The following is a 21989-nucleotide window of genomic DNA, read 5'->3' as shown; positions in this document are numbered from 1 at the left end:
TATTTAACCCTGAGGTCACTCCCACCACCCTGAAAATTGTTTCAAGCAATTAAAGTCAGCCTAATCATGAAGCAGCAGAGAATGTAAGTGCAGGAAAATGTAACTGTAGCCTGGCTAGTCATGCATATTTAAATAAACACAACAGATGTGTACTTTGAAAACAAATTCAACAAGCTCTGGTTTCAAATAAGAACATGCTCTACTAGGTAAACATGACGTGGCCTTTTAGGCCATTTTACAACACCATGGAGAGAACTGCTAAGGGTTTTACACATAACCAGTTCCGCAGAGATGATCTTGGTACAGGGAGGAGAGGAGAAAGTATGTAACAGTTATATGAGGCAAAGGAGAACATGCAAAAGAAGCAAGAGCCAGGTGGGGAATTCTGAAGTTCACTTACTGCCTGCTTTTGCTCTTCCTCCTAGAGGTGGTGAAGACGAAAAAAGGCAGAGGGGAAAAAGGAGAGAAATTAATGCCCATCACCACAAAACAACCGGAAAAAAAAGACAGAAAAGGGCAAACCAGGCCAGGCCCATGGGTTCAGAGATCCAAGGGCCTGACCACCGTCAGAGCGTCATCAGTTGGACAGAGCAAATGGCAAGCCTCTGCCCCATCCAGTTCTTTAAATGCTAACTTCTAGAGTTAGAAGGAAAGAACCTTACAAACCCTCTAGTCCAACTTCCCCTTTTATACACGAAAAAGCCCTAGAGAGCCTGACTTGCCCGAGGTTATATCACTATTTAGGGTAAACTGAAAGAAGCAGCTCAACCATGACTCAAAAGCTCCGTGATCACTCTGTTTCACGATTCACCATATCCACATGTGTTAGGTACGTTTCTCTAAGTCAGTGGTTCTCAAAGTGCAGAACATAGAGAGACCAGGAGCAGCAGCATCTGGAAACTTGTCAGAGATGCATGCTTTGCCCCGTCTCCCCCTAGACCAATGGAATCAAAACTCTTGGGGTGGGGGCAGCACTGTTTCAGGAAACTTTCAGTGGATTCTGAATCCTGCTAGTTTGAGAACCACTGCTCTTAAGAACTTCCTAGAAACTGGAAATTCCATCTGACTACAGATTCTCTTATTTAGTCCCCTGTCTTCCACTTTCGGAGCTTTTGGCTGCTGCGTGGTCCTTTTCAAGGATGCACATACATCCCCTTCCCCCTATAAACTGGAACTGTTTCAAGGCCCTAAGAGGCTTTTCAAAAAGAATTCTTGACCTTGGTGTCTCATTAGTTGAACAAAGGTTTGTTTAATGCTCCCTATGCATGAAGCACTGGAAACATGAAGGTAAGATATGGTCTCTGTCTTTCAGAGCCTTACAGTGACGGTGCTCAGAGCAGGCCCTTGCTAACTCTCAGCTCTCAGAATGCACCTCTAGACACTGAAGAAGGAAGCACGATGAAGATGAGATAAACACTTCCGAGTTCCTCTCTCCTCAGTCTTGTGCTTCTCAGTTACTCTGTCTTTTAATGGGTCTCTTTGTTTCCTTTTTCTGTGCCTCATCATGGGCAACTGTGGTCAGGACGCCTCTGCTCTTTGCCCCAAATACACAGATCTAAAATCTGTTGCAATGGTTCTATTTAAATTGGATCCATCCGTGCAGACTGCCTTTACTAAACATGTGTGTAGGAAGTCTTGGGAATGGATGAGTGCTTCTCAGTCTGCAGATCTGGGTGCAATGGAGAGAATGATTTCAGTAAAGCCAAGGAATTACGAAAGGGAGAGGGAAAGTAAGAATTTGGAGAAAGTCATTTTATTCCCGCAAGGGAGAGACATGCACTAGAAATTAAATGGGCACCAAGAACTCTCTTGAGAAGACTCCCAACTCAGTGCCGGAAGATGTTCTTCATTACCAAAACCAGCTGCTAGATGCTTGGCCAAACCTAATAGCACAGGCACCCAGGCAAAGAGGGCCCTGAGCGTTCGCTGAGTTAGCCTGAAGGAGTGAGCGTCTTTTAGCTTTTGCGTCTGGTATGCATGGCTCCAGGTAGAAGGGGTTAGAGTTTTACAGTTGGGAAGCGATCTCCCTGCCTCGTCAGGCTTCCCTGTGAGGCAGAACACTTTTCTTCCATTCACTAGGCAAGGCAACCAGCCGTAGAAGAGTTATTAAACAATTAAAAATGTGTTTCTATGGCTGGCACTAAATGTTGAAATGGAAATTGGTAGGGGAGAGATGGGGCAATCCTGACAAGCTGAAATTGCATCTGAGGTCAAAAGACCAGTATGTAATTTCTTAGAACTGTTTCTAAAACACCTCCCTATGTTCACTGTTTTCTCCAGGTTTGGTATTGGACACAATATTACCTTGGTTCAATAGAATAGAAAAATTCAGTGCTCGCTTCGGCAGCACATATACTAAAATTGGAATGATACAGAGAAGATTAGCATGGCCCCTGCGCAAGGATGATACGCAAATTCGTGAAGCGTTCCATATTTTTTTTAAAGCAATTATACTCCAATAAAGATGTTTAAAAAAAAAAGAAAAATTCAGAAGGCAATGCTTCATGTTTGTACATTTGGTGACTTTGCTGTATGTAGTTTATCCATTGATATAAAATCATTATAATTTGCAGTAGACACACGTCAGGTTAGGATGGAGAGAGTGGACAGGTCAGTGTTTTCAGGACTTACAGGCCCCCCATGTGCACTGGGATTGGGAGAGGGTGGACTTTGGCAAAGTGTTACTTAGGATGGTGTTGTATAATCCAAACTCACAAAAGTTAATCAGATATAGCTTTGAAGGCTTTGTCAACACAGTAAACAGGTCAGATATAAGGTCTTAGAACCTTTCTGTTATCAATTAGTCAGTTGGGGTCAGTAAACATTGACTGGTGACAAGGTATAGGAGCCAACTTGATTTAAAGGGGGTAATAATGCCTTATAAAGTGCAAACCTAGGACTGCTCAAGTCATCTAAAAACATGGGAGACCCGTCACATTGGGGATACCTGGCTAGATGGCCAAAGTAATGCCATAGCCACTGTAGGCATCTATATAAAAAAATTTATATTCAAAACCTCATTTGCATATGAGGTTAAAATTTAAAACTACAGAATTCATCTGGTAAATGCGTTTCAAAAGCAATACTGGAAAAATGGAAAATGAGGCAGAAAAATACTGGGAACGTAATTTAGAAACTAAAACACCATCACACAACTATTTTTAGATTAAATAAGTCTGAGGTAGAGGTTATCCATATATACTCATTAATCAGGGGAAAAAATGTAAAGAAAAGATACATTCTGAAACACGGGTACTTGAGTGTCAGTCTACATTATGTCATTAGGAAAAAAACAACAACAATAAGAAGGTCTCTGATACTCCTTGGTGACAGGGATTGAGTCTTAGTCACCATTATACACCACATACCCTAAACATGGCTCTTAATCAATGGATAAAAAGACAACATTCCTGGTTTATGTTTGCAATTCTTCTTCCCTTTCTGAATGACCTCAGCCTGTGAGGTGGGTAAATAATAAGGCTTTTAAGAACTTGATAGGATATCCTACAAAGCAGAGCAGTGGGGTCCTGGTTATTTTACAGAAATTATAACTGTAAGACAACAGCTGGAAATACAAAGAAACTCAGGGCTTGGGAATACAGTTCGAGACATCAGCTCATTCTGCTTAGGCCTTGAATGTAAGTGTCAGACGTACATGACAAGGTCTTAGGAAGGCACACGGGACCTGAGCCAGGAACTCTAAGGAACACTGAGGGCAATAAGCTGACGGGAAAGCTTACTGTGATACTTAGGGGAAATGCATTCTGACTTCCCTTCAGTTTGCATAAACCTTTTTGCCTTTTACAAAAAGGGTACCTTCCCATCTATGTTTGGGTAATATTTGAGAACATTCTTCTGAAAGGCAGGTGAATCCCCCATGACCTTCTGTCCTGTGGGTGGACCAACCCCACAACGGCAGGGCTTTCAAAGCCCCACACGGCTCCAGATGTTACACTGGCCAAATGTATTTAAGCACCTCTCTGCTCTCCTGGGTGGCTGATCGCGTTGCTCAGCTGGATACTTGACAACTATTGGAAGGATTTGGGCCAGGTTTTACGCATAAGGTTTTCTTTAAACAAGACCCATTTAGACAAAATATTTCTCAGGAGACATCCTGCTAACAGGGTTAATGAAGAAACATGTCCCAAAATACCCCAAATACCCAGGACCAAAGCTAGAAAAAAACTCAGCTCAAGACTAAAAGAAGTGATTGTCTTGAGCAAGCCAAAAGTCAGTTTAAAACACAAACACTCCGTTTACCCAAGTTGCTAAATACCCACTGGTTTTATTATTAAAGGACTGGTTTAGAATGGAGAAGTTGAAGCAAACTCTTCAAGCTGACATGCTCCTGGGCTACCCCTCCTAGCCTAGGCCCTTGTCACTTCGGGTCTGGAAGATTTCAGTAGCTTCCTATTATCCTTTAGTTTCTCCTCTTCCCAACCTGCTATGTACATTTTCCTAAACTATTGTTTTCAAAACCTTTAATGACTCCACTTCATCACAGGATTAAATCTACCCCCTCAGCCTGCCTTTTGAGGTACTCCACACTGTGATTTCCATTCTGTATTTCATACCATGAAATACAATGGTTTCACAGTATAGACAGACAGGCCTTAGGAATTTATAGCATAAACAAATATGTCCTTGTATTGCTGCTACAGAGCTGGGTAAGTATTTCTATTCAGTGCCAGTCAAATCATCCAGGTGAGGACATTTAAATGCCAAGTGCGCCTTTGTCTGCTCTAGGGTGTAGGGGCTGTAATATATTTTTCACTAAAAATAGATAGTGAGGCCTGAATTATTCAAGTCCCAATATACCAAACCTAGAGCTATTTTATTGCTCCTAATAGAGTAAAATTATTGATTAGAGTTGGTTGATTACTTTGGTTTGCCTCTGTAATACTTATTAAAATAGGACACGATACTTGTTACGCATTTAGGTAGAATATTTGAAAACCTGTCTTAAAAGAAACTTTATGTAGTTGAGAAATATTCATTTCATATAACTAATATCCGATTTATAAACATTCTTATTAATTCATAAAAGCAACTATTCAAGGACATTAGTTCCAGATACTAATTTTTTGTAATCAGGCTTTACACTAATTTAGGTAGCTTTGATACTGAATTAGGTTAACTTTAGAGAGGTCTACCTGAAAACTGAGTCTAGGCAGCAAGAGTTAACCTTTTAGCCTCATCCTGTCTGACATCACAGGGAGGCAGAAGCTGAAGTGCAGGTGAAGATGGACAAGAAGAGCTGGGAGGTGGGAGGAGACCTGAGCGGCTGCTGCTCTTACCTTCAGCAGCTTCATCAGCCCTTCCAGCTGGACCATCAGTTCCCGCCTGCTCTCCTGCAGCGCTGACATCCTCTGCTCCAGCTCATCTTTCCTCTGCCTGTCGGAGAGGAAAAGCTCATGAGAAATGAAGAGATGGAAGGGCAGTTAGATCACAAAAAGACACTGTAATTTAAAAATATTAAAAATTGTAATGTGCTACTGAACAAATATATAAAAAAAAAAGAAAATGAAGATAAAATGATCCTCAAAGAAGAGTCGAAGGCCAGATGAAATGGGTTTTGGACCTGATTCTGCTACTTACCAGTGTATGAGATGCTGAGCAAATCATTTAAGTTCTGATACTGGATACATAAAATGGTGCTAATATCTGTTTTGCTCACTTTTCTTTACTGCTGTGAGAATAGTATGTAAAAATGCTTTGGAGGGCTTCCCTGGTGGTGCAGTGGTTAAGAATCCAATGCAGGGCACATGGGTTCGAGCCCTGGTCCGGGAAGGTTCCACATGCCGCGGAGCAACTAAGCCCGTGCGCCACAACTAATGAGCCTGCGCTCTAGAGCCTGCAAGCCACAACTACTGAGCCTGCGTGCTGCAACTACTGAAGCCTGCGCACCTAGAGCCTGTGCTCCGCAACAAGAGAAGTCACCGCAATGAGAAGCCCGCGCACCGCAACGAAGAGTAGCCCCTGCTCGCCGGAACTAGAGAAAGCCCACGTGCAGCCACGAAGACGCAATGCAGCCAAAAATAAATAAACAAATTTATTTAAAAAAAATGCTTTGGAAAGTACATATTGCCGTACAGTGAAAAAGTATTGTTAATATTATTAAAGTGATTTAAAAAATTCTTTAGGAAGCCAAATGCCTCACTTATACATAAAACTAGTCCAAATTAAAATTAATAGTGGAAAAAAATGTATGAAAACTGCTCAGGGAAGACAGGGTTCAGGAGTCAGTGCTTCCAGAACCACACATCAGGTTCCAAAAGTATGACAGACATCAGGACGACTCTGTGTCTAAGAGAATTCTGAGGACAGATTTCTGTTTCCCTGAGGACAGATTTCATGTCAACAAGTCTAGCTCAATCTGTCCAAAACCAAACTTGAGACTTTCATCCCTAAATGGTTCTCTTCTCAATTTCCCTTTCTCTCCTACTTTTTCTTCTAACTGTCATGGCTGAAAAACTCAGTCCTCTTTGATACTTTCCTGTTCATTTCCTATATTCAATCAGTCACCCAATTCAGATGATTCTTGGAAATCACATGTCTATCTTTATATTCCCACAGGTTAAATAAAAGATAGTATTAATTTTTTTTTTTTTTTGCGGTATGCGGGCCTTTCACTGCTGTGGCCTCTCCCGTTGCGGAGCACAGGCTCCGGACACGCAGGTTCAGCGGCCATGGCTCATGGGCCCAGTTGCTCCACGGCACATGGGATCTTCCCGGACCAAGGCACAAACCCATGTTCCCTGCATCGGCAGGCGGACTCTCAACCACTGCGCCACCAGGGAAGCACGATAGTATTAATTTTAGTGACACCTATTTCCTTTGTTTTTCAACATGGTTGTTAGAAAATTTTTGGTACACATACGGCTTACATTATATTTCTATCAGAGAGTGCTGCTCCAGACCCTACCTACATTCCTATCCTTAGTTCCTTACCTCCCTTTCCCTTCCATGTCTGGACCTCCAGCCATGGTTCACTTTTCCCTAAGCAGACTGCATCATTTTACAAGTGAGTATTCCCCTACTCTCTTCCAAATGTTATTCACTCCTTAGTGTCCCTCCCAAACGTCACTCTTTCCAGGAAGCTATTCCTGATTACTTCAGCAGGTATAGGATCCTGCTTATTTAATCACATAGCAGTTGGTGCTTCTCTGTGGCACTTAATATATTTTACCTTGTATTGCTGTCACTCCTACCATGATGCAGAATCCTTGAGGTCAGGGGATGACCTTACTCGTCTTTGCTTATATTTAATGATTAAGAGAATATCACGCATCCAGTGTGGACTCAATTAACATCTAGTGAACTTAATGAAATCATTATTTGAAGCCCTCCAAGGATTTCCAATGACCTATCACTTAAGGCTCTCAGAATCTGGTCTCAATTACCCAACTAATTTTATCTCCCATCATTGGCACTCTAAAGATTAATTCACTGGATGACTGAAAACAAATTCTTAGCTCCAAGGCTCCTTCTCCTGTCTGAAATGTGTCATACTTATTGGGGAATCTTGCTGAACCCCAACTCTGCTTCTAATCTTAAATGTTTTGTCCTACACGCCATTCAAACCACACCTACCTTTCATGGTCCAGCCCAAATTCCAGCACTATCAAGCGTCAAATTGCTTCTAGCCTGTGTGTGTGTGTGTGTGTGTGTGTGTGTGTGTGTGTGTGTGTGTGTGTGTGTGTGTGTGTGCGCCTTTCCCTACTCACATTTCTTCTAATATCCATACTATTTATTAACATTGTACAATATTATTTAACTGACTAGCAAATTATTTTAAGTTTTGTTTCCGAAACTAGATTATAAATTTTTAAGATAGAATCATTGTCTTCTCATCTTCATACTCCCTAAATTTCCAGTGCAGGTATAAACTCAATAAGGAGGAGTTGACTCATTCAACCTTCTAGAAAGCCTTTCTTCCCTGAACCCCCAAGCCTGGATGCAGTACTCTTTCTTTGTGCTGTGTATGATCAAATAATTATAATATGTGGCAAAAATGAATGAACTACAGCTACATGCAACAACATGGAAGGCTCCTAAAGAGTAATATTAAGGGGGGAAAATGTCCCAGAAGACTGCATGGAATACCATTTCTATAAAGCTCAAAAAACAAAAAGCAAAATTAGACACTTTATCACGTGGGCATACACACATACTTGACAATACTCTTTTAAAAAGCAAGGGAATTGGGACTTCCCTGGTGGCACAGCGGTTGAGACTCCATGCTCCCAATGCAGGGGGCCTGGGTTCGATCCCTGGCAGGGGAACTAGATCCCACATGCGTGCTGCAGCTAAGACCCGGTGCAACCAAATAAATAAATAAGTAAATATTTAAAAAAAGAAAAAAAAAGGAAATGATAAACCAAATTCTGGATAGAGGTTAGCTCTGTGGGGAAGGCAGAAGCGAGGAAGTGGAATAAGGGGGCACTTTTACAGATGACATGGCTTGAGCAATATATGAATTCTCAAGTAGGATGTGAGTTCCTGGGTGTTCATTTTATCATTATGCCTCATATCTCACACACTTGTCATATATTATTATAATAACAAATATACCGTTAAAAATAATGAAGGGGGAAAAGACAATCTTGGTGGTCAGGATTCATAACCACTAACCCTATGGATGAAATTCTCTATCTTGCTTTATTATACTAGCTGGGTATTGGCAGTTCCTGGATTCAGGTATATTCATCAAAACCAGAAGGATGTCAGAACCTACAAATGAATTTTGCCCTTTATGTGTCTTGTGATAAACAAAACTTCGTATATTAATATAGATGAATACACCAACTTCTTTCATGGCTAGTAATTCTGAGAAATTATATTTTCTATTCCAAAACCCTAAAGAAACTCTCCTACGTTTTCTTCTAGAAGTTTTAACATTTTTGTCTCCATGCTTAATGCATCCGGTGGTGTTTTTGTATATGGTGTGAGGAAGAGAGCCAATATGTTTGTCCTTATGCATGACCAATCGATCCGGCAAACTTATTAAATAGTCACTCTTTTTTCAGTGGTATACAAGCTGCTTTTGAGATTAAATACTTTCTGATTTCTCAGGATTTAGACCCTCCTTGTATTTAGATTAAATTCCTGTCTCTCACTGCCTTATGTCACAGTGCTGGACTCAGCCCTTTGCCTACTAAATCTACAGGTTTTTCAGATCCCTCTAGCATAAAGAAGCCCTTTCAGCAATCCTAGTTCCAGCAATAGTTAAAATAAAGTATGACAGTTTTTTGCTTTTCTAGATACAAAATAGTCACTTGTGCCTGAGCTGAGGTGAGGAAGGAAAACAGCTGTATCTTACACTGATAGCTTAGTTATGCTCTACCTGAGTCAGCAGCTTTTGCTTTCCCATCCTCCCTAGTGTGACACCAACCATGCTGATATCTCAAATGTGTGACAGTGGACCCAGAGCAACCAAAATCTCAGCCCAGTTGCTAATCAATTTAGAAACTAAAATGAATTTTTAGGAGAATGGGAATCTCTGTGTCTCTAATGATTTTCATCTGCGTGGTTTAAATTCTTGATGAGTTGACCTAAGCCGAAGGAAGAACTAAGGAAGGACATTCGGCTATGCAGAATCCCAGGTGACAGCACGTTAAAAATCAACTGCAGAATGTCAAATGTTACAACCTAAACAGAAAGAACCCACTATTTGGAAATCTAGAGGTCTGGTGAGAATCAAGTCACTCACTCAGTTTCCATAATGTCTTCACTTACAAAGAGTATACACACATCTTTCTAAGACCGATAGGAAATAAGACCCTAATAACTTTGCTCGGATAACGCTCACGTTATACTCTCCTGGAAGATGCCCTCATTCCCTCCAAAACAGCACCGAGTGGGAGCTGAAGTTGCTCTCTACCCCCATCCTGATCCTACGTCCTTAGTCTCTCCATCCTTGAGACAGTTTATACTTATGCTGAGGTAGAAAGTACCACAGCCATGGTGCGAGGGATTCCCGCTTGGTTTCACATCTCAGGGGAGTTCCCGCAACGGAATCCTCCTCTGCCTATGAAGCGCGGGAGAACATACTCAAAGGACAGGGAGAGCATTACTCCTGCCAGGAGTCTCTAAAGTCAGACTAATTTGCAAGATAAGAAGATTGAGTGCAGCACAGTGGTCTTCCTAAAGCAATCACAAAAGTGTAAACACTGCGCCTGGTGTTTACCTAGTTCTGAAATGAAGGCAGGAGATCTCACAGTGATTAATAAAGGGACTCAAACACCTGAAGCAGTAACAGAATGAGTGGAACGCTTTGGCTGTTTGTTCTAACATGACGAGTTAAGCCGATAAACAGATTCTAACCCACTAGTTTGGTTCCCTGGGATATGAACAACTACTGTAGCAGACTATGACTTGGGGACAGCGGTGCAGCTTCCCCACTTACCTCAGCAGCCGCAGCTCTGCCAGCAGTGTGGGGTTCTGCTGGGCCTTCTCCGGAGTGGGCTGGGAAGCCTGTTCATGCTCTAGACGGAGACGCTGAATCTCCTGCAGGATCTCTCTAGAGAGATGGATGAAAAAGAGATGGCCACGTGCGGCTTCACAGCTCACTCCCTCTCTTTTTTTCCGTTAGAAGTTTTTATTCTAGTCATGCTGCCTCTACCAATCTTGTTCTGATTGTTTCTGAATGACCAAGATGTGAAATGGACACCGTCTTAAAATTGCTGCACTCGGTATTTCCTCGATGAAACAATTCTTTGTGGTAGAAAAAGTCCTACAAACCCTCTTCTCAAGAACTTGAAAAATTTCCACAGAAGAAAAAGGACAACTATCAATAGAAGAGTCTGTTCCTGTCTGGGGGGAACTTGCAACCTTCTAATGCAAGTCTTGTGCTAACTCCCCTCAAGTCTTCCTCTGTCTCCCTTCTTCTCCTGAACCCCACTCCCACCCCGAGATCTGATGGTTGCCACTTCCTCCACTGTGCCTGTTACATTATGACCAATTTCCTTGTCCTGGTTTCTGCTTTTTCAGTGCATGATGGTGTGTTGTCTGGTCGCCAAGCCTGTAAATGGCTTTTTAGTGAGAGACCAGACAGTCGCGTGCTGCATCGTGGGCCAGGACAAGATGACAAGACACAGCAAAGGCTCCTGGGAGTAGAGTGGAGAAAGGAATGGGAGGGGAATACACTGGTGGGTGAGAAAAAGAATCTACCTGAGAGCACCTGAGCGGGGTTTTGGACTACCAGAATGAACAGCATGCAGAGATATACAAATTAGTGTCCAGGGCATGTACTGGACTTGGGCTGGCCTATCTTCACTGAGGTGGGATCTTCCTTTGTGGTCAAAACCCACCTAGACTGCAAGGAAAATGAGAATCAGATACTCACGTGATAATCCTGGGCTTCAGAAACTGGCTCGACCTCTGCATTCTTACCTGTTTTTGTTTTCCAGTTCTGCAATAAGCTGTCTTTGTTGTTTGTTGGCATCAAAGTTAAAGCTCAAGTCGGTGGGAGGACGGGTCTACAGTGAGGAAGAAGAAAGGTTTTTTTTTTTATTCAAATATATCCAGAGGCCCAGATGGACTGTTGATTTTTTTTAAAACAGATTTTTGAGGTATAATTTACATACCATAAAATCCACCCGTTTTAAGTGTACAATTCAATGAGTCTTTGTATATTTAAACAGTTATGCAAACCAATCACCACAGTCCAGTTTTAGAACATCTTTCATCACCACAGAAAGTTCCCTCATGCCAGTTTGTAGTCAACTTCCACTCCCATCCCCAACCACAGGCAACCAGTGATCTGCTTTCTGTCTACAGTTTTGCCTTTTCTAGAAACTTCATATAAATGGAATCATACAACATGCAGGCTTCCACTTAGCATGGTATTTCTGAGGTTCATCCATGTTGCTCCATGCATCAGGAGTTCCTTCCTTTTTATTGCTGAATAGTATTCCATTGTTTCCAGCTTTTGGTTAACACAAATGAAGCCGCTCTGAACTCTCATTTACAAATCTTTGTATTGATACATGTTTTCATCTGTCTTGGGTAAATCCCTAAGAGTGGAATTCCAGAGTTATATGGTTAACTCTGTATTTAACATTTTGAGAAAGTGTCAAACTGTTTTCCAAAGTGGCTGAACCATTTTACAGTCCCACCAACAATGAATGAGGGTTCTAATTTCTCCACATTCTCACCAATACTTGTCATTGTCTTTTTGGTTTTAACCATCCTAGTGGGCGTGAAGTACCTAATTGTGGGTTTTTTTAAAAATTGAGATATAATTTACATGCCTTAAAACCTACCCTTTTAAAGTATATAATTCAGTGGTTTTAAACTATATTTATGAGGTTGTGAGCCCATCATCAGTATCTACTTCCAGGACATTTTCATCACCCCGAAAAGAAACCCACAGTCACTCCCCATTTCCCCTCCACCATCTTGTGACAACCTATCTAATTTCTTTATCTATGGATTTGCCTACTCTGGGCAGTTCATACCAATGGAATCATGCAGTATGTGATCTTTTATGTATGGCTTCTTTGACTTGGCAAATGATTCCAAGGTTCATCCACGTTGTAGCATGTATCAGTACTTCATTTCTTTTTATAGATGAGTAATATTCCACCATATGGATACATCATATTTTGTTCATCCATTCAGCAGCTGGGGGACATTTGGGTTCCCATTTTGGCGGGCTATTTTGCATAATGCTGCTATGTGCATTTGCGGACAAGTTTCTGTGTAGAGACATGCTTTCATTTTTCTTGGGTATATATCTAAGAGTGGAACTGCTGGGTCATATAGTAACTGCCTTTTGGGCAACTGCTAAACTGTTTTCCTACATGGCTGTAGCAGTTTACATTCCCACTAGCAATATATGAGGGGTCCATTTTTTCCACTTTCTGGCCAACAGTTGTTATAGTCCATTTTTTTGATCACAGTAATCCTAGTGAGTATAAAATGGTATCTTGTGATTTTGATTTGTATTCCCCTAATATGTTAAGCATACTTTCATGTGCTTATTGGCCATCTATATATCCTCTTTGGAGGAGTCATTATGGTTTTGATTTGCATATTCACTACTGGGTCTGACCCTTATACCTCCTTTAAGAATATGGAAGCCGGGCTTCCCTGGTGGCGCAGTGGTTGAGAGTCCGCCTGCCGATTCAGGGGACACGGGTTCGTGCCCCGGTCTGGGAAGATCCCACATGCCGCGGAGCGGCTGGGCCCGTGAGCCACGGCCGCTGAGCCTGCGCGTCCGGAGCCTGTGCTCCGCAACAGGAGAGGCCACAACAGTGAGAGGCCCGCGTACCGAAAAAAAAAAAAAAAAAAAGGAAGCCAATCAACACAAAATAGGAAAATGGATGACTAGGTGACATTTCCCTTTTATTGATTAACCAGAGTGGAAGCTCTTAATGAAGGCTCTGGTATAGTTACACTTCACTCCAGGTATTCTTGGTTCTTCCCAAAACATGATCTACGATGAAGCAGAAACCTTGTTTCCTGTCTAGAGTTTAAAGATGCAATAAGTAATTCTTTTCATGTGAAATTTCCTAAATAAACAGGGGCAAAATAGCATAGCAAATCTGGGTGGGAGCCTTTTATCCAATTACCAAGTAACTTCCTTCTTTAAAAGGAAAAAACCTGATCTTTCTTCCTCCAGAGAAGAGTAGACCAGCAGTTGACTGAGCAAGTTCTCTATATATTCTATTCAGTCTTGTGAGAGCCTGAGTTGAACCTCAGAAAAATAGCTTGCCTCAGAGTAAAACTGCTATGAATAAAAGGTTTACAATTCCTGAAGACTAGAGTTAAAACTAATGGCTCCTTATGAGAGTGGGACCAGGCAAAATTATGGATGAGGAAATGAGCTCTGAAAGGAATTTGTTTCATATAATGACAAACGACAAAAAACCCTACAGTATTTCACTGGAAATTTCTAAAGAATCCTTTTAGTTTTGAGTGTCTGACTGCAATGCTGAAGCATCTTTCAAAGAGGAAGTTAACATAGGAATCAAGAATTATTATCAATAGTGATTCCTAACCAGGAAAGATTCTTTGGCACCAAGAAGCATTGTTACTCAAATACAAAGAAGTAGGGGCGGAAAAAGATTCAAGCCCTTAGACAGCAGTCCCACCTGGAGCAGCCTGCACCCTAGCTCCTCCACCTGGACGTAACAGCAGGGAGCCCCCAGTGGACAGCTGAATGATGGCTTGTTTCACCCAGACAAATGTCAAACACAGTTGAGTGTACACTAAATAACAGAGAAATGTAGGATTTTATTTATTGACTATTTTAGACACCACAGTACTCTTTAAAAAAAAAAAAAAAAAAAAAGCCAGGTATCCCTTCCTAAAATGCCCCCAGGACACTGAAGGGAAAAAGAGGGAACAGTTTATAAAGACATAGATTACTTTAGCCAGAAGATCCCTAAAGATGATTTCTTTCAAAAATTAGATGTTCATTCATTCATTTATCCAACAAATATTTCCTGAGGACTTAATATGTGTTCGATACTACTCCAGAAACTAGGGATGCGTTAGTGAATAAAATACAGCCTCTACCCTCATGTAGCTCACATTATATTGGGAGAGAATAATAAATAAATAAATGTAGGTGATATATATATATATATATATATATATATATATATATATATATATATATATGGCATCAGTAGTGATCAATTTGATGAAGAAATATAGGGTTATGACACAGAATAAACTGAGACAGAAGATTTTTTCAATGAGATAGTTATGAAAGACTCAATGAACTTAGGAAGCAAACCAGGTGAAGGTCTGGGGGTTGGGAGGGTCGGGCTTGCTGGGCAGAAAGAAGGGCAAAGGCCTACAAGTGCTCCAGGTTGGTGTGTTCTGGTCAGTACTGATGGAGTGGTGCGGCTATGAGGCAGGGAGAGGTGATAAACTGGGAGGGCCCAGATCATGAAGGACCTTTTCATCATGCAGTGGAGTTTCCATTCCATTCCAAATGTGGTGTGAAGCCACTGTAGGATTCTGAACAGGGAAACATGGAATCAATTCCAAATAACATATGTACATACTCTGCCCTCAAGGAGGTGGAGCCTGACTCCCTGTTCCTTAAGCGTGGCCTGTCCATAGTGACTTCCTTCTAAAGAGGACAGTGTGGAAAGGGGACAAAAGAGTAACTTTATGTCGGAGACACCTGACAAAAGCTTCCTCAGCCAAGTGATCAAGGTCAACATCAACAGTGATAAGTTACATTGATACTATATATGTATGATGTGATGTGAGGAAAATAGCACTTATCTCTTCCTCCCCAAAACCCATAATCCCAGTCTAATCATGAGAAAAACAGACAAATCCCCATTAAGGGACATTCCTCAAAACTGTCAAGGTCATCAAAAACAAGGAAAGTCAGTAATAAGCTATAATGGAAAATAATCCTATATATCATATAGGATTATCATATATATTAGCATATAGGATATAACTATATATATAGCTGAATCAATTTGCTGTACACCTGAAACTAACACAATATTGCAAATCAACTATGTTTCAATAAATAAAAAACAAACAAAAAAAAACAAGGAAAGTCAGAGAAGCTGTCACAGACCAGAGGAGCCTAAGGAGATATGACAATTAAATGTAATGTGGTATCTCGGATGGAACCCCAGAACAGAGAAAAGACATTAGGTAAAAACTAACAAAATCTGAGTAAAGCATGGACTCTAGTTAATAATAATGTATTGATATTGGCTCACTAATTGCAACAAACATGCTATACTAAGGTAAATGTTAATAATAGGAGAAATGGAACATGGGTTATATGGAAACTCTCTGTACTAGCTTCATAGTTTTTCTGTAAATCTAAAATTGTTCTATAATGAAGCTTATTAAAAACAAACACTGCTTTGGCTACTAAGTGGAGGATTTACTGTAGTGGGATAAGAATGGAAGTAGGTGGACCACTTAAGAATCCAAGCGTTTGCTACCTAGTCGCATGTAAACCTTGAGTTACTTTATTTTACTATATACCTTTATTTTCTTGTCTGTAAAATGGGAATATTTATGGAAAGAGATGTGAAGAGGATCCCTTCCTCTGTTACACTAGTATTCTCTTAGGTTTAGGTAATCTCACAGAGCTCCATCATCTTTAATGAGATAGAGACACATCTGAAAAATACAGGATAAGGAACAAGACCCCACTGAGCAAAACTGGGCAAATATAAAACCAAGGAGAGCCAACATAGTCAGCAAACTGTAATCTGCTGGTATGCATTTCTGGAGCCTCCAAAAGAGAGACTGGAAGTTTCCCATCTGGATGAACTTGGCAGGATGAGTTCCACAGAGACGTGCCTGATGTCAACCAGACTTTCACCGCATCCCAAGGGCAGCCTTCCCGTCACCTCAACCTCGCTTAGACTAACTGGAGGGCTATGGATTATTAATACCTCTCTCTCTCTCTCAAAAACCCAGTAATGTTTTTTAGGAGAGTGGTTCCCAAGCTAGCTGTAAATCAAAAGACTGAAAGTTTTCTTTTTTTTTTTTTTAAACTAAAATCAATGGACCCTACTAAACCCAGAGATCCTGATTCAGTAGGTCTGAGGCAAGGCCAAGAATCTACATATATTTTAAGTGTTGCACAAAAGATTAGAATATGTAGCCAGGTTTGACAATGACTATTTTATAGGGGTTTTAAATCATTAAATGTGTGCAAAAGACCACATGAAAATACTCTTGATCTTTAATTCTAAGAGGCCGTAAGGACATTTCTGGAATGGTGCATGGGTGGAGCAGCTGACACGATGATGAGGCTGTGGAGTCCGGGACTGGGCTATGTGAAAAAAAAATCTCAAAAACGTGTAAATGTAGGTAGCATGACAATGGACAATGGTTTCCCTTTCCTTTCACCTTTCTTCCAAGTTTTCCATAATGAGTTTTTAATTTTTTCATAAAGAAAAAAAATTTTTTAATAAACAAAACCCACCTGACTACATCTAATGCTAGTGATGTTTGTGATGAAATTTAAGATTTGCTGCTATTACCATGATTTGCCACACACTGTATTTCTGTTGTTGTTGTTGTTGTTTTGCGGCACGCGGGCCTCTCACTGCTGTGGCCTCTCCCGCTGCGGAGCACAGGCTCTGGATGCGCAGGCTCAGCGGCCATGGCTCACGGGCCTAGCCTCTCCGTGGCATGTGGGATCTTCCCGGACCAGGGCACGAACCCATGTCCCCTGCATCGGCAGGTGGACTCTCAACCAGTGCGCCGCCAGGGAAGCCAGTTGTTGTTGTTGTTTTAAAATGGAATTTAGGCACTTCAGGAAAACAAATTAGCTCTCCTGGCTCATCTAAGCAACCTACAATTTTTCTATCTGAGGGTCAGCCTGAAGAGGTTTCAGTGACCATGTCTGCCACCTGGGGAGATGTGAGGGTCTGACGCTGGAGCATTTCACAGGGTGTAATGCCGGCTGCTAAAATGATTTAATGGTCTTTCTTGTAGAAGGTTTTTGAAAAAAAAAAAAAAATCAATACAAAGCCTATCTGGCAGGCTATAAATAAATTCTTTTGAGCACTACACCCACTTTATGCAAAGCACTTGTATCAGTGAGAGATTAGCAGATTAGAAGTCTTCTGTTTAATAGAAATCTAGTTAAGAAGAATCCTTCCTGAGAGACCCAATATTTATAAGATAACTACACTAAGGAAAATAAGATGAAAGGGGCCATATCAGTATTTAGTCTCAAGACCATTCTAACAATTATTTTCACATGAATTAGAGAACTGGCATCAGAAACTATCAGGTGTAAACAGATTTATCTTGTTTGCAGTAAAGGAGTACTAGGATCTACTTTTCAGGGTCAAACGGCTTTGGAGCTTTTATTTACAAATTTTAAAAAGTACTAAGTAAAGTCAACAAGACTACATAATGGTATTACATGTACTTAATTTTAAAAATCCACCACAATGCTATTCCATTTCAAAAAATTTAATTAATGTTATTTATAAATTTTAATTTCTAAAATAACAAACATTTGTGACTGATTGAGGGCATGTATAGGGTTTAACTAATTAAATAAAACTAGTCTTTTTCCCAGACATTTTTTCCCCCTGTTCTGTTCCATTTCATTAACCTTTAGAGTTGGAATGTTAGAGTCAGATGTATGCCTTAGTATTAGATTCTCAAGGAAAAGATTTTGAAGACTAAACAAACCCAAAGGAATAAATGACGTTTTGAGAGAGAAACAAAGCAAAACTCTATTGGCAGCTTTCATAACTCTCTTTCCCTGTGAAGAAGTAAACATAAATTAGTACACATTTCTAAAACTAACACTGTAGAATATTGTCCTGCGAGATCTTGCCCTGCCTGCCCTGTCTAATTTCACTCCAGAACAATACTGGACCTAATGGTTTGTGATTCTTATAACCTCTCTAAGAAATCTTTGCCTGCCCCAAGGTCATAAAGATATTTTTCTGTTTTCTTTTAATAGCTTTATGGTTTTAGCTTTTACATTTAAAGTTTATGATATATATCAAATTGGTTTCTATGTATGGTGTGAGGTAGGGGTAGAGGTTCTTTATTTTCATACAAACAGTTGTCCTTTCTTTTCATACAGATAAATAGTTGCTCCAGCAGCATTTGTTAAAAAGCTTTTCCTTTCCCAATTGAATTGCTTTTGTGCCTTGTTGAAAGTCACTTGACCTTATATGTGTGCATATATTTTATGCACGATTTGCCTATCCTTTTGCCAATACCATACTTTCCTGATTACTGTGCCTTTACAGTAAGTCTTTTTTTAAAAAAATATTTATTTGGCTGCGCCGGGTCTTAGTTGTGGCACGTGGGATCTTTAGTTGTGGCGTGTGGGATCTTTAGTTGTGGCATGTGGGCTCTTCTAGCAGGCTCTTAGTTACAGTATGTGGGATCTAGTTCCCTGACCAGGGATCAAACCCGGGCCCCCTGCATTGGGAGTGTGGAGTCTTAACTACTGGACCACCAGGGAAGTCCCTAGAGTAAGACTTGATGTCAAGTAGGGTTGAATCCTCCAACTTTGCTCTTTTCCAAAACTGTTTTGGCTTTCTAAATATATTTGAAAATCAGTTGGCATTTTGATTGGTACTGAATTTATAGACCAATTAGGGAAAATATACCATTTTACTAATACTGAATCTTTTGAATATGGCTATATCTCTCCATTTATTAGGTTTTCTTTAATTTCTCTCAGCAATATTTTATAGTTTTCAGTCTTGAACATCTTTCATTAAATTTATCCATAAGTATTAGATGGTTTTTAATGTTATAGTAAATGTTATTTTTCCTAAATTTAATTCTTAATTGTTCACCGCTAGTAGATAGAAATACAATCAATTTTTATATACTGACTTTGTATGCTGCAACACTGCTATAAAGTCATGTATCTGTTCTAGTAGTGTTCTTGTAGGACTTTCCTTAGGACTTCCTATATAGAATCAGGTCATCTGCAAATAATGACAGTTTCACATCTTCCTTTACAATATTTATGTCTCTTTTTTCTTGTCATGCTGCACTGACTGGGACCCCCAGGACAATTTTGAATAGAGGTGGTGGAAGTAGACATCTATGACTTGTTTGCAATACTAGGGGGAAATATTCCAAAATTTAACCTTTAAGTGTCATATAAGCTATAGGGTTTTTGTAGGTGTTCTTTACCAGGTTAAAGGAGTTTCTTCTACTCCTATGGTATTGAGAAGTTTTATCAAAAATGGGCATTGTATTTTGACAAACTTTTTCTGCATCTATTGAAATATTATAATTTTCTTCTTTAAATTGCTAATATGGTGAATTACATAGGCTGATTTTCGTGTGTTAAATAAATTTGCATTCCTAGGATAAACCTCACTTGATCATGGAGTATTATCCTTTTTACATATTGCTGGATTCAATTTGCTAATATTTTGTTAAGGATTTTTGCATCTGTGTTCATGATAGAACTTGGCCATCAACTTTCTTCTCTTGTAATGCCCTTGTATTATTTTGGTATCAGGTTATAGTGGCCTGATAAAATGACTTCTTTCTCTATTTTCTGAAAGTTTGTGCCAGATTGTTATGATTGTTATTTCTTCCTTAAACATATGATGGTATTCAACAATTAAGCCATCTGAGCTTAGAATTTTTATTTATTTATTTATTGATTGATTGATTTATGGCTGCGTTGGGTCTTCGTTGCTGCACACGATCTTTCTCTACTTGCGGAGAGTGGGGGCTACTCTTCATTGCAGTGCACAGGCTTCTCATCGCGGAGGCTTCTCTTGTTGCACAGAACGGGCTCTAGGCATGCAGGCTTCAGTAGTTGTGGCACACGGGCTCAGTATCTGTGGCTTGCAGGCTTTAGAGCGCAGGCTCAGCAGCTGTGGCACACGGGCTTAGTTGCTCCACGGCATGTGGGATCTTCCCGGACCAGGGCGCGAACCCGTGTCCCCTTCATTGGCAGGTAGATTCTTAACCACTGTGCCACCAGGGAAGTCCCTGAGCTTAGAATTTTTGAAGTTAATTATTAATTCAATTTCTTTAACAGATTTAGGACTATTTAGATTTTCTATTTATTCTTATGTCAGTTTTGTTAAATTGTATCTTTCAAGAAATTTGTCTACGTCAGCTAGGTTGTCAAACTTACTGGCAAAAAGTTGTTCATAATATTCTTATCATCCCTATAATGTTTATAGGATCTGTAGTATGTCCCTTATTTCATTCCTGATATTGGTAATTTGCATTTTTCCTTCCTTCTTTTCTCTTTAAACTGAAGTATAGTTGATTTATAATATTGTGTTAGTTTCACGTATACAGTACAGTGATTCAGGGTTTTTGCAGATTATATTCCATTACAGGTTATTACGAGATAATAGGTATAACTCCTTGCGCTATATAGTAAAGCTTTGTTGCTTATCTATTTTATGTATAGTAGTTTGTATCTGTTAACCCCATATCCCTAATATGTCCCTCCCTGCCTCCTTCTCCCCTTTGGTAACCACAAGTTTGTTTTCTATGTCTGTGAGACTGTTTCTGTTTTTGTATATACATTGATTTGTATCACTTTTTAGATTCCACATATAAGTGATATTGTATAGAATTTGTCTTTCTCTGGCTGACTTATTTCACTAAGCATAATATTCACCAGGTCCATCCATGTTGCTGCAAATGGCAATATATATTTATTTATTTATTTATTTACTTATTTATTTATGGCTGCATGGGGTCTTTGTTGTTGCGTGTGGGCTTTCCTTTCTCTAGTTGTGGCGAGCAAGGGCTACTCTTTGTTGTGGTGCGCAGGCTTCTCATTGCGGAGGCTTCTCTTGTTGCGGAGCACAGGCTCTAGGCGCACGGGCTTCAGTAGTTGTGGCACATGGGCTCAGTGGTCGTGATGCGTGGGCTTAGTTGCTCCATGGCATGTGGAATCTTCCTGGACCATGGATCAAACCTGTGTCCCCTGCATTGGCAGGCGGATTCTTAACCACTGCGCTACCAGGGAAGTCCCGCAAATGGCAATATTTCATTCTTTTGTATGGCTGAGTAATATTCCTGTGTGTGTGTGTGTGTGTGTGTGTGTGTGTGTGTGTGTGCATGCACGCACACGTGTGCGTGCACATCTCTCACATCTTCTTAATCCTATCATCTGTTGATGGGTACTCGGGTTGCTTCCATGGCTTGCTTATTGTAAATAGTGCTGCTATGAACACTGGGGTGCATGTATCTTTTCGAATTAGTGTTTTCATTTTTTCCAGATATACACCCAGGAGTGGAATTGCTGGATCGCGTGGTAGTTTTATTTTTAGTTTTTCAACTGAGCCCACGTGCCACAACTACTGAAGCCTGCACGCCTAGAGCCTGTGCTCCGCAACAAGAGAAGCCATTGCAATGAGAAGCCCATGCACTGCAATGAAGAGTAGCCCCTGCTCGCCACAACTTGAGAAAGCCTGCACGCAGCAATGAAGACCCAACGCAGCCAATAAATAAATAAATAAATCTATTAAAATAAATAAATAAAGTAATGCAAATTTCTGCTACTC

At 40.4% G+C, this 21989-nt stretch overlaps 1 protein-coding gene across 6 annotated transcripts in view; it reads right to left on the bottom strand.

The window, feature by feature from the left end:
• Window positions 1-21989, bottom strand: part of DTNB (dystrobrevin beta) — a 242703-nt gene that overhangs the window by 31483 nt on the left and 189231 nt on the right. For all 6 annotated transcript variants that reach the window (XM_079941143.1, XM_079941139.1, XM_079941138.1 and 3 more), the window contains 3 exons: window positions 11395-11480; window positions 10409-10522; window positions 5298-5394 (listed from right to left, as the gene is read on the bottom strand). In XM_079941143.1, coding sequence (XP_079797269.1) covers window positions 5298-5394; window positions 10409-10522; window positions 11395-11480 — 297 coding nt within the window. The remainder of the gene's footprint in view (window positions 1-5297; window positions 5395-10408; window positions 10523-11394; window positions 11481-21989) is intronic.

The sequence above is a fragment of the Stenella coeruleoalba genome (assembly GCF_951394435.1).
Source record: "Stenella coeruleoalba genome assembly, chromosome: 13".
NCBI lineage: Eukaryota > Metazoa > Chordata > Mammalia > Artiodactyla > Delphinidae > Stenella > Stenella coeruleoalba.
This window is presented reverse-complemented; position numbering and strand designations above follow the sequence as displayed.